The 16,610-nt window shown below is 42.2% G+C and overlaps 1 protein-coding gene across 2 annotated transcripts in view; it reads left to right on the top strand.

Annotated features, from left to right (window-relative positions):
• mpped1 (metallophosphoesterase domain containing 1) overlaps nt 1-11,737 on the top strand; it is a 76,328-nt gene extending 64,591 nt beyond the window's left edge. Inside the window, exons 6-8 of one of the 2 annotated variants that reach the window (XR_013773014.1) lie at nt 4,064-4,177; nt 7,659-7,842; nt 8,622-11,737. Coding sequence is in view for 1 of the 2 variants with exons in the window: in XM_079294556.1 (XP_079150682.1) it covers nt 4,064-4,177; nt 7,659-7,780 (236 nt within the window). In the remaining variant the exon portion in view is untranslated. Of the gene's footprint in view, nt 1-4,063; nt 4,178-7,658 lie in introns of both variants that reach the window. The other variant, XM_079294556.1, reaches the window with a different exon arrangement.
• Nucleotides 11,738-16,610: the final 4,873 nt, after the last annotated feature.

The raw sequence follows: 16,610 nt of genomic DNA, 5'->3' as shown, positions 1-16,610 counted from the left end.
ACCTGAACAGATAACTGAAACACACACGACTCCATCTGTTTGTCTGGGCCAGAATACCTGTGCCTTAAAAAAAGGTCCAAATGTTAATCTGTCTCTCAGTCCTTTATTCATTCATTCATTTAGTGACCTAAAAGTAGTCACATTTAAATGTATTGAATCTAGAAATACTGGCAACAACCTATAAAATTGCCATCATGATTTATATTTTTTCAGTAGAGATGATACAGTAACATGCAACAAAAAGATCCCCGGCTGGAATTGAACAGGGGATATTGCAAATTGACCCTTTGCTAAGCCCCCCCCCCCCCCCCCCCCCCCATTGCTGCTACTCCATCAAGCTGTAAGAGCTACCATGGAGGCCCACACTGTCACTAACTGCACTTTCTGAAGAATTATCTTATCTCAATAGATCCTGCGAAACACAAACTACATAAACAACATCCATCTTCAGCTTTTACACAGAAAGCATCAGCACGCTCGCTGTAGACGCTGATGAATCACTGACGTATTGAGTGGATGAAGGTAATCCAAGCGGTGACTCACACACTCCGGTCATCTCGTCCCGCTCTGCGTGAAAACACACTTCACCTTCAGAGATTATCAGCCTTCTTTGTGATCGCCTTTCAGCTTTTACGTACGTTTTCTTCCTCACACAAGCAACTAGTGGAGCCTGAGCCGGGCTCGAACTGCCGAGCCTCTGATTGAAGGACGGCCCTGCTATCCACTTCACCCCTGATATCCTGCATGCGCGTCTCTGCCTCACACAAACAGACGCTCGTGCGCATACACACTCTCCTCCCTCTCTCTGACTCTCCCTCTCCCTCACACACTTTCACACCTCATCTCCTGCTGCAGCTGTGGTGCTCAGTGTGTGTGTGTGATTGATTTCAATGTCTGAGGCTCAGCCGCGAACACAGACGTTTATTTTCCATTCAGCTTAGCGAAGTGTCTCCAGCTATCTGCTCGTAAGCCACCGGCATATGGAGCAGCTACAGCAGGCTACTAATGCATAAGACACACACACACACACACACACACACACCCACACACATATATATAGACCCTGAGTGACAATGGAGGGAATGGCATGAGAAAGAAAAAAAGGGGATGGAGGACAAAAGTTTTGCTGATGAAGTGGATTCTTCAAAGCGGCAGAGGTCAAGAAAAGACATCCTTTTTTAAAATATTTTTTAAGAAGGGTGTGAAACGAATGATGGCCGAGAAGGTGATGGAAAAAAAGGAGTTGTGAGCAAGACATCGTTTCGCACTGCAGCAAAAAGCTCCCGTCTTTTATGAGGCGCGATAAAACAGCAGATCGGCAGCTCGAGAGGAAAAATATGGCCTCTTTATCTGGCTGTGAGGAAGAAGTTAACAGCAGAGAGAGAGACAAAGTGAGACAAAAAGAGGAAAACAGGCGCAGTGCCCAAAGCAGCAGCTGCTTTGAAACAAGCAGCACATGAGAGCAAAATACCCCGAGACAATAAAAGCCCTCGTAACTTCTCACTTCACTTCCGCCATCTCCCAAGGCTTGTAAAGAACACACTTACTGTTTTAAGGCAGCTTTTTTTTTTTTTAGTTAAACTGATATTAAAAGTATGTTTTTTACAGATAGAGACATTTCGAGGAGAAAGAAGTCAGACCGTATTACTTTACCATCATTATTGATTCACTGCCGGCTAAAACATGGCCGTGTTTATGTCTGTGTTGAGTATGAGATGGTCCATTAACTTTGTCCTGAGTGAGATTCTTTGCACTGTTTGGTGGTAAAATGTATAAAGAATCACCCATAGAAAGTCTTTCTCTATATATTTCTTTTATTTTGTCCAAATCATGAGACTTGCTGTTGCCCTGTCGATGCTTACAAGCATACAATTACCCGAAATGGCCACAAACTCGTGTATAGTTTTGCTAGGCGATTTCAAACTACTGTTCAAATTTGACTTTGAAACTTGAGGTTGAGACTCGAGTTGCAAAAATGAGGACTCACTATTTGGGATTAAGAATTTTCTTTGACTAGTCGATAAACAACTGAGTCTTTTCTCGGACTTGTACATTAAGACTTGAGACTTGGCTTGAACTCGCCCTTAAATACTTCAGATTTGACTTAGTCTGGTCCTAAAACTAGAGACTTACCTTCCCCTATTGTGAGACATGACCTTATAACTCAAAACATGGCTTGGACTCGCCCATAAAAACTTGAGAATTGACTGGGCTTGTCCTTAAGATGTGGCTTGGCCTCGCTCTTAAAGACTTCAGACGTGGCTTTAATCAGTTTTAAACCGTTGGTTTGTTGAAGGCCCTTTCGTGTTTTAAGATGAAAATGTATTAATTAATCTTGATTTATATCTGTAATCTTAGAGACAAGGTTCAATCAGAAGTCACGCCAATCATTTTCTCCATAGACATTTATCCAAAGGCGAAAAAAACGTAACTTTGTTTTTGAGTTTTTTAAAGCTTCCAGGCAAACTGTGCCTTGAGTTGCTCAAAGGTCTTTAAACCTCCCTCCTGTTTCTTGAGTTGCTGGTCAGGTCTAGTCCACCTGCTATCCCACAATGCTTTGGGAAAGCAATTTACATCTTGTAGAAAATGAGTGGGAGCTCACTTCTTACCACACCACAGTCTGTGGGTTCACAGTTAGGGTTGCAATGTCATCGTCTTTAAATCTGTTCATCTGTCCGGCCATCATTTTGGTCCAAAGATCAAGATATTTATCTACTTGCCAGATTTCATAGAAATCTGCTCTGGTTATGGTAATCTCATGATCAATTTGGAGAAGATGCTGTTTTTTGAAATGTTAGTTTCTGCACTCTATTCAAGGCTTAAGTTATAACAAATAACAAATACATATCATTTATGGAAACCGTGGCAATTTACAATATTTTTTATAATAGTTTTTACAATCTTGAATTTTAGAGACAATAATTTGATCAAAACAATGCAAGTCCTGTTTCAGTTTATTTTCTCATTTGATCATTTGTTCTTTTGTTCACTTCACTGTCTTTTCTTTCTTTTTCCTTTCTGTTTCCTGTCTGGGCAGAGCGACAGAAGGCAGAAAAGATGGAGGCACGAGCTCCTCGGTCATTTTATTTCTCCGACTTGATGCTTTTATTGACTCAGCATCAGCAGCATCCCTCCTCGCAGAGCAGCCACTAAATCATACACACGCCATGCTTAATCCTTGTCACACACACTGTGAAGTCTGCATCTGTGTGTGGCTGTGATTGATCTTTATTTTCTATGGTTGCTTTCTGAGTCTTTTTTTTTTTTTTTCTTGGTGCTGCGATGTGCAGTTTGCCATTAGACAAGGAGTCTGAAATGGACAGCTTCGTTTTAAAATGTGATGTATGACTTTTTGAAGGGAGATGAAATGTCTAACCGTCGCAGAGACACATTCAGCCGTGTAAACACAGAAAATCAACCCAACAGTATCATCACACTGCTGCCCGCATTACTGAAATGATCCAAACCGGATCATTACTGTACAACACTTTATGTAAGAAAGTAAGGATTAAACAGTTCATTGTTTTGTTACTATTTTAAAACAGTCAAATATGACTGATAACTAAATGTATTTTTTTAGCATCTATTAACATGGTTGATCACTGATACAAATACAAGCAGACAATGTTACGAATGTTGAGAAGGGTGCTTCTTAGTCTGCCTGAAGTTAGGGTTGAGTTGAGTGGTAATTATACAGCACATATCCCACAATGCAATGCAATATTTAGAGGACCTACAGTTACCCGCTCTATGAAACGTGGCATTGTTCTGCTATTCACTGACCCTCCTCTCCACCCACAGTAGGCTCGACTGACCACATTGCAGTTTAGCTCGCTGTCCATCTCCACATTATAGTGACAAACATAGAATATTACAAAGCGGACAAATATTATAACAGATTTATAACAGTGGAAGAATTTATTTCGCCAACTAACCATTACACCACCTTATCATCTCATTTTGGACTACAGTTCTTCATATATGCCATGGCGTTTTTGCAGGCTCTGTGAGAAGCAGCATGTTTAGTGAAAAGTGTGTTTGATTTGTGTGTCACTGTGTGCAGGTTTCCTGGACTGGGTCCCGAAGAAGATGCAGCGTGTGGGGTGCATGGAGCTGCTGAACACAGTCCAGAGGAGAATCAAGCCCAAGTTACATGTTTTCGGACATATTCATGAAGGTACTTGAACGAGTTTGTAAAACACTCAACTCCCAACAACCTCCGCAAAGCAGGTAGGCCAGCTTGTATGTTAAATCCAGGGGTTTAAAATAATTGAAAGGGACTTGGTTGAGCCATTTAAATACCTGTATAGCTCTTTTCTAGTCTTCCGACCACTCAAAGCGCTTTAACACGACATGTCATTCATCCATTCACACCCATTCATTCACTGATGGGAGGGGCTATGCCAAGGTGCCACCTGCTTATCAGAACTATCTAACATTCCTACAACATTCACACACTGTAGGCACAGCTACGGGAGCAATTTGGGGTTAAGTTTCTTGCCCAAGGACACATCGACATGGACTAGTGAAGCCGAGGATCAAACCCCCGATCCTCTGATTGAAGGACGAACCTACTGAGCCACCGTCGCCCCATTTCAACATTTTAACCGTCTCAGATCTTCTCTGTGGATTTTGGCAGTTGGACAATAAGAAGACGCAGAGTCTTGGTGGTCCTTAAGTGAATGAATCAAACTGACGCAGTGGAAACTAGAATAGTGCCCTCAGATCTCCGGCAGGTGTGTCTGCAATGACCACTGCTGTATTATTTGATTGAATACAAACCTCAATCGCCCATCGTCTCCAGACAGCAAGCGTACCACTCCCACACCAGATTTGAATCTACTCAGCTGTCTGCACCGGCTCCGGGCAGCCACGCATCTCAGCTGCTACGTCCCAGGTGTAATCGCAACCTGAAGCAGTTTTAGCTTTCAACAAAACGTAGTTGATGGTTGGAGGTTGATGCCCAATAAAAAAAGGCTCTGAATGCATAAACGTATCTATATTTTACAACCTTGTCAGCGCAGTGTGCTGCTCTATGGCTCCGTCCAGTGACCAGTTTATAATTCCACACACTCTCCCTTCACTTTTGCGTGTGTTTATTATTGCACTGTTTATTCATGTGCAAACTGTAACCAACACTGTACATTTACTGCCACTACACAACTTCACTGCTGACGTTGTTTGCGGCTTACCTAGGCGTGCACATCTGGACAGAAACTGAAACAGTTGTTGCGCAGACCGGCCGGTTAAGAGGCGAGAGGAGTCAGCAGTCAGCCACAGAATAAAACAGTCAATGACATCGCTTTTCAAACATTGTTAATCACCGCAACACTGAGAGCATACAGTTATTAATGAGGACAGAAAATATTATGCTGATGATTCCAGCAGTATACGAGATTAGCCGTGGACAGACACACACGTGATACACATGCACACGCACGCATACGACTGAACACATAATCTCCCCTCAGGTTTACACGAAGGGGAGATTATGCCATTGGCTAATGTATATGAATTCAATTATATCCCCACATACATACAAACATGTTTGCACTGTGATGGTTTTTATTCAGGGGTGTATACTAACTATGAACTAAGCCCTGCCCCACCCCCTTTTATTTACCGAATAGTCTACACATCTTAAGGCTCACATAAATCCTTATGACCTGAATTCATAGAATGCAATATCATATTTTGCATCAAAATAAATAAGAGGGACCTCTACTTTCTCACAATCTGAAGGCGGCAGTTACTTTACATACATTTTTATACCCGTCGCTACATCACTGTGTCTGAATCATTCTCACATGTCCCACCTAAACATTAAGCTTATTATTTAAATCAACCAATCACATGTATCAAAAAGCCATGTATTATCAAGGGTATTGTTTTTTCCTTAAATTAAATATTTTTAAGTTAATTAAACTGACTAAGACAATTCAATTCTAGCCATGTAAACTTAGATAATATGGAGATAATGTTCAATCATTTTCTTGAAGAAAATGCTTAAAGTGTATGTGAAAGAATAGCTGAGCAGCCACATCCCTCTGAGCATTACATCCAGGCCAGCGAGGGCAGAGAGGCCGTCTCCCTGGGCTGAAGGATTGCTTTTTGGGGTTATCAGGTCAGCGCTGAGCCCGTGCAGCGGTCCCCCACCACAGAGAACCAGATTAGAAACTAGATCACACTTTATATTCGGAGAAAGAGGCTGAAAGCAGCTCTCTTCATTAATGCGAGGACTCCGAGGGGGAACTCGGAAAGACAGCCATTATCCTCAGCGTGTTTTGTATTCATGTATTCCAAATCTGAAAGCACCAACATGGACATCTGCTCGGTTCCAAGAGATGGTGAACGTGACACCTACACTTAAAAGAAAATCACTGGCAGTGCAAAGTTAAATTGTACTGTGGTTCTTTCTGAGAGATGGGTGTTAACTTATGCTCGACAAAATGGTAACACTTTTACATCTGCCATTTGGAAGCAACGTCGATCCAAAGTGCCTTTGGAGCAGAGATTCTTTAACTGTAGTGGTGTTAGTGTCACACTCATGCATACATTTGCTCAAACTGGATTCTCACCATTTTGGAAATGATGAAGATGCGCTGCCAATAACTCTGGTGTTTGTCGTTTGGTCGTCTAAGAGATTAACTCCATGTTTTTATTACGATCGCCATCAGATGCATCACAGTTGCTTTTCGTCCCGGGGTCCACTGGGATTGCCAGTTCTTCCCCTGATTATTTCATCATATATTGGTGGATATTAACTGAAGATTTGCATTGGGGAGGCAAGGTTTTAGTGGTGAGCAGTAAACAACAATGTAAACAATTCCATAATGGGTCACATTGAAATTTGCACTGTAATAAAAGAAAAACTGCGTTGAGTTCTTTCAATTTAGAGGCACACAATAAAGGAGGAGAGAATAGAAGTGTATACAAATAGCTGCTTTATGACCGACTCAGCAGCTCAGCAAATTCTGCCTGAAATGTAACATCTGGGAAAGACAGGTGTCAAATCTACAGAAGAGTTTTATGGTCAGGCATTAGGGGACAACATGAGAGAAGGAAGACTTCTATTTAGCATTTCTAGAATAATGTCAAAATGTCAAAGATTAGATAGGATTGTTGAGAATAAGGTTGAACTTTCAGCATAAGTGCCAGGCATATGATTTTTTTTTGCTTCTTTGTTTCTTTAATCTTGAGAATAAAGTCAAAATAATGAGAATAAAGTCGACTTGTTGAGAAAAAAGTTGACATACAATTCTAGAATAAAGACTAAATGTCAAGAAGACACGTTGAACTTTCAGTATTAGTGCCAGACATAAGACTTTCTTTTGCATATTTACAATAAACATAAAATGGTGACAGTCAATTTGAAATACCATTTCAAGAATGAAGTCTAATTGTGGAGAATAAAGTGAAAATTATGAGAATAAAGTGAAAATGTTCAGGATATAGTCAACATACCATTTCAAGAATAAAGTTGCCTTTTTGAGAATAAACACGAAATGTCATACGTCGTACTTTTAAGAATAACTCAAGTTGCTACCCTTACCACATGCTGACGTTCCAGTTTAATCTCAAAATGCCGTAAGATTTTAAAGAAATCTTCCTTCTCTTATCCTCTGTCTCTCTCTTCTCTCTTTTTCCCTAATGCCCAGGTTACGGCATGATGACCGACGGCACCACAACGTTCGTCAATGCCTCCGCCTGCACCGTCAACTTCCTGCCCATGAACGCGCCCATCGTCTTTGACCTCCCGAACCCCGGGAGGACCACATGACTAGAGGAGGATCCCCCCAAAACGCCTGCCGTCGATCAAGAGAACAGAGCTAAGAGAGGCAGGTGAGGGTCGGCGAAGCAGATTCTGTAAATACAAGACAGGTGTGTGTGTCCTGCAGACGGAGCGGACTAAAGGGAGGGGACGCTTCCTTTTTGCTGTTATTGTTATTTTATGTGCCATCATTTCTTCATCTGAGTCTAAAAGCAGACAAATGGACGAGTGGAGAGATGCTTTTCAATGCGGACAATTCTCTGTCCTCTTTTACTGCACTGACAATCTGATGTGGTCTCAGAGACGAGAGGCACTGCACCTACGTCGAGCCATGTAACACGCTCTACGTTGTTCTTCACTCACATTTAAATGAACTGAACCCATTAGGACTTAAAGTGAAACAACCCAGCGCCTCGTCTACGTGAGAGTTTTTGGCTGAGCCACGACTCAACAGCAGCGACGTTACATTGGCCCCCCCGGAGGGATTTTAACAGAACTTTTCAACCCCCCTCATCTTCCTTCTGTTTCTCTCCCTTCCTCGGGCCCAGAGATTGATGGGTTTTTTTTGCCAGTGTGTGCGATCAAAGCGAGTGTGTGAGGGCAGCAAGCGGTCTCAGCCAGGGGCTGTGTGAGAATCGGGGTGTCAGCCATGTTGACACCGCTCCCCCTGGGCCTCATTAAAGCCCTCATAAGCCTCTTAACCGTGCCTAGAGGAGGACGCGGAGGAAACCACATGCGACACTTCCCCTTTGTTTAGTTTTTGTTCCTCCCCTCTCCACCACTCTTGCCATGTACCTCCCCTTTCACCTTTTTCTCCTCTTCTTATATTTTTTCCTTTTCTCTCTACTAGTCACGCTGTGAAGGACTAGCATGGCTTGTTAGCTACGACTGAGAGGGCTGGCTTTTTGGACAGGTGCTACATGCTAACGCTACTCCTGGACAGTCAAACCGGTGGTTGTTTCTAGGACCGTCCCTCGTGTCGGGAGAGACGGAGACTTTTCACCCTTTTTAAGAGTAAAGCTGTAACTACATGTACTGTAACTGGTTTAATGTAAATGTTCTCTGTCAATGTAAAGAAAAAAAAAGGTTTTCTCAAAGATTTCCAAGCTGTTGCAAGCTTTTCAAAAAGACTTCATATTTGTGGTTGTTACATTTCCTTTGGTCTATTTCTTAGTAATGTAAATGCTTTTGATGGTATGTTCTTCTCTGTGAAGCTACTCTGCCCCATTTTGGTGATTATTAACTCTTTCATGTCTGTGTTTTAAAGAGAAAAAAAAGTCTTTTTTTTCTGCTAAAAAACAACCTTGTTAGAGGTGGTCTAACAAGACCAGCTCACACTTTGATCTCGCTGCTCTCCGACATTATGTATGAAATGTTCCCCGGGGCTGCAGCTTACTCTCGCTTCCTCAGCACATCAGCATTCATTGTGCCAGCTGATGTCTTAATGTTTCCAAACAGGTGTGTGTGTGTGTGTGTGTGTGTGTGTGTGTGTGGATAGCGGTGTGTGTAATGTTATGTGGCACAGGTTGAGTTCTAGGCAGATCCTCACTTCTTCAAGGGGCAGGTTTAGTATTAAGATATGGTGCGGCGAGAGTAGGGGCACTGCAGCTTCATAAAACACAGACAAATATAGAAATCATAATTGCCAATTTGACAACACATGCATCTTAATGTAGGAAGTCCTGGTGCTAATCTAGATATTGTACCACCTGCAGATGATTGTGATAAACCTATACAGACACTCTGTATCTCCAATAACACCGGGCCCACACAGTCAGAGTGATAGCAGTGAAATACATGCATTTGTTAGCTAACTTTTCAACACCACTGATACATCAACATCAAAAATGTAATTAGTTATATCGACCAAGGAGTTCATGATATCAGTTTGGCTTATCTGTCAATAGGATGACAGAAAAACGACTCACCTGATTGTCATGAAACTTGGTGGAAGGGTGTACCATACAAATGTTGGAGCTGCTCAGATTCATGGAGCTGCTATTTTTAACTTTTGTGAACATTGCGCGGGCATTTGGCCTTGGCAGAGCTCTGCGGTCTCAGGGTGCACTTCTAGTGTATTATGTATTTGCAGCCCTTTTTTAAAATGAGGCATTTGTCAATTTAGTGAATATGAATATACTGGCAATATTTTCGTTGCAGGTTTTACGAGTAATTAAACTAACTGTAGAAGCAGGTGGAAGCCTCATTGAAGTCCAAAGACAATGGTTGGTTTATTGACCGCAAATAAAAAGCCTGCGCAGAGTAGGTGAAAGGGTTTTAGATTTCTAATTGTGAACATAATGAAGTAAACAAATAGTCCACAAAGAGGTTGCATGGCAGACAAATAAAGGCTGCTTGCTAATAACGGCTTAGAAAGGTAAAATCTTATCTTATGAAACAGAAACATTGCTCTTAATACTCAAACATTTCCCATGAAATCTTGGTGATGATTTATTTTTGAATCCCTTGTCTTTTACTTACAAAACCAGAAGACAAACTTCCAGAACAGAGTAGCACCTCCATAGCTGACTCATCATTCTCTGTGGACAATATTGCGGCTTTAAAACGGTGGATTGTTTTTTGAGTAAATTACTTATTTTACCTTCACAATCTTGATCAATTCGATCCGACAGCATTTGGAACATCTATATGAGCAACAGGATTTTATTATTTGATCCCCATTCAAGTTAGCACAGGGCTAACCACAAGCCCTGTGCTAACTTGAATACAGCTGTGGACTTGTATTGGTTGCATGCTCCATTCATACAACAATTGTGGGTCAGTGTCGGCCTGGTGTTCAAGGTATGCACATTTCCTGATCCACACTCCATTCCAATTGGTAGCGGTAATGCACTATGACGTTGTTTGCCAGGAGTTTAACGCCATTTAGCTGTCTTTATATTACTGTAAAGGCAATTTATTCAAATGTGGGTAACAGCGGATCTCCTCACACAACTTCTCTTCAAAACATCTTCTTTTTCTCCGTCTTTGCAAACCAGCTAGAGGGGCATACACCACCAAATGGATGAGAGTGCGGAACGATACTAGAGCATGCGCAGTCGGTCACAAATGTTAAGCTGCACACAGACATCCACATGGCGTCCGAGCGGCCATGGGCAGATGATGACATTTACAGCACGCAGACAGAAGTGGCGTCTGTGTGAGTGTATTCAATACAAATAATAAGAGCGAGTAAAAGGAGGAGTGCTCAGCCTCATCGTTTAAAACACAAACTTAATTATCGTCTACGGCGTTCCAAGAAAGGAATAAAAGGGAACTGTTAAAAACCAAAATATGGGAGGAACTTTCATCTCTCAGTTTCATGAAGAGCCGTCTGTTTGGGCCGACTCTCCACTTCCAGTCCTCATTTAGACGTCTCTTTGATGCTCCTCTGCTTCAGTAGCCGTGTTATGTGTGTTTCCTGGGTTTTTTTCCGAGAGGGAAAAAAAAGAAAAAAAAGTGCTGTACTATTTCTTGATTTCTTTCTTGAGGCATGCTTAAAGGAGTTAATGACTTCTGCTACTCAGACAATCTGCATATGAAGAGTTTTGTTCCAAAATGAGATCTGTACTGTTGAAAAAAAGGGGCGGGGGGGATGCCACCCACACATGCCGGATGATTGACAGCTAAAACTTGAAAGCAGAATGTGGTAGTACTTTATGTGGTACTCAATAAAGCATTGTTTGTGTCCTTGGTAACATTTCTATTGGCTGGATACTTCAACGTTACTGGATGGTTATGAACTTCAGCTCTTTTTTTTTGAATGGACATATAACATTTTGGAATGAAAGTGTTCATATGGTATTGTATTTTGCCATCGTTGTTCGGGACATTTTTTGGGACAGGAAAATGAAAACCCAACAACTGCAAAAATGTAACTGTGTTGCTCCTGGAGACAACTCTAAAATGTAAATGACCTCTCTTTCTTAAAAACCACATGGATTCTGCTGGTTCTGAGAGATTGTTCACCGATTGAATAAAACCTTATCTGTGACTGCTGGATCATGCTTCCCTTACTTCCATCCTCGCTCTTCCTCTTTTGTCTCTCTCCCATCCTTTATTAGAGGTGGCGAGGAAACTTTACCCGTCCTGTTTTTTCCCCCTTTTGTTCCAAATCAAAGGCATCTATGTCTCGTATCAATTATAGAGCCCAGAGCAGTGAGTTAATTTCCAGTATAAACCCTCGCCGCTCCGTCTCCCATTTTACTCCGCAGGTCTTCCACACCTCTGCGCATTCTAATGAGAACCCTCGTTCAAATAATTACATTAGTAATCCCAGGGGGAGACCGGGTAATTTATTCACGGATGGCTTTTTTACTTTACCATTAATACAACCAGCTTTTATATATTATTTTCTTCCTCCAGGTCCCTCCCTCCCTCGTTTTTTTCTGACTCTGCCTCTCCAACCAGGATGCTGAGCTTTTTTTCTCAGTTCTGATCATCCCCTTTTCTGTTTCCATCTGCTCGTCCCTCTCCCAGCTCCCCTCAGAGACTCAGTCAATTGTTCCTCTCCTTCTCTGAGAGCTTCTGTACTACCTTGCTGCGGCGGCAGCGCTTTCCTTTGAATGAATGACAGACGTCCCCTCCGTTTCCTTGTCATCCATCTCACTTTTCACTTCCCGTGCGAACAAAAGATGCGCCTGGTCCTTCCCGCCGTCTGCATCATAACAAAAGGCACTTTATTTGATTGGCTTTGGAACACAAGTCAGTGTCAAATAGTCAGGCAGGAGAATACGGCTCTCCTTGTTCATCTTTATTTTTTTCCCCCATATTTTTTCAGTCGTCAAATCCATTGATGAATCTATTTGTCGAATCAGTGAAAGATCAAATTTGGAATCCTAAAGTCTTGCTGTGAGGGCCAGAAAAAAACACCAAGAGACCCTCAACCCTTCCCATATCAGTTTGAGAATTTGTGATCATTTTGCCCACAAAACATGCACGTAGAATATGCACCATGTAAACATAATATTAACCAAAGTATTAAAAGTAGTCCGACACAGGGCCTCTCTAAAGGGCCGTCTTAAAACTGCAGTTTGTAACTAATACAAAATATAAATATCATATTTGCTCAAACTGTCAATATATCCTGCATGAGACAGAGATTCTGCTTCCTTTGCCTCCTCTAAGAGCTCCTAATGGCATTTGGAAGATTCCACCGTGCCTGAAGAAGCCGAGGAGTCTTTAACGCAGCTGTCAATCGCTGCTGGTGAATTTCAACTGCCAAACTAGGCAGCGCTGATCAAATACGATTTAAGATTCTGTTACTTCGTCGCCTATTTCTCACAGTACACGGAAATATGTTCTCAGAAACATATTTTCGTGTACTGTTCATCTGTCAAATGAGAAAGTTCCCTCCGGACAGTGGGATTTTATAAATCTAAATGGAATCAATCAATTTAAGATCAAATTAAATCAGAATTTTTTTTGGTTTATTTGTATATTCTATGTACGTACGTTGAGAGCAACGTAAAAACAAGAGTCAAATTCCTTGTATGCGTACCCATTCATGGCCAATAAAGCTGATTCTAATTCTGTTGTAGAGACGTTTTCAGAGGAAGCTAATTTGAGGTGCACCATTTCATCTTATATTTTGCTTTTTATAGCACATATTACCATATAACTAATTTACAATTAAATTAAATAACCACAAATTATAACCAAACACTAAAACTACGGCCCCCGAGAGTCGGGGCCCTCGGTGCAGCTGGTAACCCGGCCACCCTTGTTGAAGCAGCTGTATGCAGCTGGGTGAAGGTCAGAGAAGAAAGGCCCAAGTAGCAGATCCTCCCGGTGGAGTCGACATCGACGTAAGAGCTGAGGTGGAAGAACTCCTCCGCCGACAGTGTGACGCTGAAGTGCCGCGGCACCTGCACGGAGACAATGGCAAAAGTTGGAGTGTGTATGTGTGCCCGTGTGTAGGTGTGTGTGTGTGTGTCCTGGTGTGTTAGGTTGAGGGGTTTAGGAGATGTCATCGCTAACCAGCTTGCTAATTGTTTCTATCGATCGGCTCCTTGTCGTCAGTGGATTGCACAGCAGGTAAGTGGCAGGGACAATAAAACAGGAGTGTCAGCTGCTGTTCTCCTGGGCCGAAACGTCAGCGTGGTCTTGTTGCAACCTTCAGCTTAATTGAACAATTCACTGATTGGCTGTCAAGTGAACAGGTGTGTGTGTGTGTGTGTGGGGGGGGGGGGGGTCTTTTTACTCTCCTTCAGACATTTTGATAGAAGGGACACAAGCGGAGCTGCATCAATAATTCATAAAGAACCAGTTTATCAGAGTGTTTGGTAGGACCCCTACTTTCCTGAAGTCCTGCTTGGGGACACTTCCTGTGCGGGCGGGGTCACACGTCAGGAAGCGGCGGCGGACAGAGGTCCAGGAGGAGCGGACCGTATTGCTCAGAACCCCCGGGCCCGTCTGAAACCATGCGGGATCGCCATCAGACCCCCAGACAGAAGGAAAGGAACAAAGGAGAAAGAAAACAACACATAAAGGTGAGAGCACCCACATGATCGGTACCATTTTGCTTCTTCACAAGCTGAGAACAAAGTGTTTTTTGTGTCTGTAAACTTGCGCACAAACACACCATCGAATCAAATAAGATGCAGGGGGTCTCTGCAATTCTACACAGATGGTCGGTTTCTGGTCGAGACAATGCAGGTCTGTGATTCCAAAGTTGGTTTGGAAAGGTTGCAGCTCATGGGTTGCCAGATAAGGCCCTCACCCACGCTCCACTGAAGTTCGGGGGCTCGGCTTAGTCTCTCAGCGGGAGTCCTTTTAGATCGTGCCCACCCGTGTGTCATTGTTCAAAGCTTCATATACACCTCCCCATGCCAGACAAAAAGGCACCGCAACTTACCACAACTTTCCCAGTTTGCTTGTCATGGGAAGCGATAGTCGAGAGCCTGGGGGTGGGAGGTCCCCGCTGAGATTACACAATCTGGCAACCCCGCCGTCGCCCACCATCGCCACCCCCTCGCATTCCATAGCCACCCACCCACTTCACTAACCCAGCGTAGACTTGCAGCCAATAAAACTACAACAGATCAGACGCTAAACGCAGGAAAGGAATGTGAATTTGAAATGTGCTAATGTGGCGCTCAGCGTGGATATGTGTAGCTGAAAGCACGAACGTGTGTCCCAATTTCACATTGACTCCAACTGCGATGACGCGATGCATGAGGGGAAAGTAGATTTTCAAAAGCTTACATGCATACGGAAGTCATTTGACTTTTCAGTATTGCACCGTGTAAACAAAATGGAGGAGAAGCAAAAGAATGACAAGTAATCTGTGTCACCTTTAATGTTAATATTTAGTTTGGTACCACTTTCTAATAATATAATCATTTAATGTGTAACGATTGGCTTGTTAATGGTTAATTCATGGTTAACTAATCTAACTAGAAGGCAAAGAATCTCTGTCTGTGTGTCCTTTGAATATCTCATTAACCGTTCAGCTGTTCTACTGAACACTTGGCAGGTGTATTGATGGGAACACAAGGATGTGCAGTGTCGAAGTTGGTGCAATTTGGACATGCGACACACTCAATATTACCGTAATCAACTTTGAATAAACAAGCAATTGCAGCAGCCGGGGGCAGGGCTTCAGGGCTCTGTGGACTGATTCAAGTATGTCTTCAGGCCGCGGCTCATTGACTGCAGTTCACTTTTGCTGCCGGATGCTTGATGTTCTAATGTTACAACCAAACTCTTCTTCACTTTCCTGGAGTCAACGAGAGATGAGCGCTTCTCGACCACGCTGCAAGCAGCACTTCCTGCTCCTAAAGGGCACCACACTGGTACTCATGAGCCATGTAACATTATTTGTCTCACAACAGATATGTGCAGCGTACTACAACAAATGTTTTTTACCGGCGTAAAAGGAGTTTATGTCGCTCATGCAACGTCTTGGTCTCTGCTGGTTTTAGATTCAGCAGGAAGTGACGAAGGAAGCTGTGATATGACACACGGCCATTATTGATGATGTCAAACTTCACAACAAGGTGATGTTCAGAAGAAAGGCTGCACAACTACAATGAAAAATCAACTTCAGTTTTGCACCAAGCAGCTGATTCTAACGGCATGTCTGCACATTCCACTTGCAACATGTTTGAAAAAAAGCTGTTATCATTCGGAAATAAGTCTTAGTAAGTTAGATCATTTCACTTTATAGCAATTCAAGAACATACTTGACACAAGATATGTTTTGGAATCACCTACAAAGATGAAAACTCTGGTTTGAAATCAAGACGGTACATCATTTACATACGTAACGTAATGCTGTCTCCAGAATGAAATAGCAGCTTGATGTCTGGTCTGAGTGAACAGGCATCTGCACGTAAAGTAGCGCCGAGCTCAACTGTAACTGGTCCTTTCTTTATATTTTTAAAAACTATTAACACATAGTGGCCGTTATTTAAGGCTACAAAAAGAAAACAGTGAACATTTCAAATCGTTTTTTAATTTCAGAACGTTCTTGAAAACGATGTCAATAAAGAACAGAATTACATTTTTAAACGTGGTTCTGGGATGTAATTACAAATAACATTGGAAGTCGACAAAGTTCAATTAATGTTGGAGTTTAAACGGGTTGTTTCTTGTTTCTATGACCAAACAAATACTTCTGCATGGGAGTGTATGTATGGTAGATATGTATGTATGAGTATGTGTATGTTCTATGTATATATATGTTATTATTGTTTTGATATATCTCTATATATGTCTCTCTCTCTATATATTTTTTTTTTATCAAGCTGTTTATGACTGTAAACAGATCTCGACTCCCTTTGTATATACAAAGACAATTTCCACCTCATGTTATTTGACAGCTGGAGTGTCTTGT

This window comes from Melanostigma gelatinosum (genome assembly GCF_949748355.1).
Source record: "Melanostigma gelatinosum genome assembly, chromosome: 22".
NCBI classification, from domain to species: Eukaryota; Metazoa; Chordata; class Actinopteri; order Perciformes; family Zoarcidae; genus Melanostigma; species Melanostigma gelatinosum.
The sequence above is the reverse complement of the archived record's forward strand: the minus strand, read 5'-3'. Positions and strand labels throughout refer to the sequence as shown.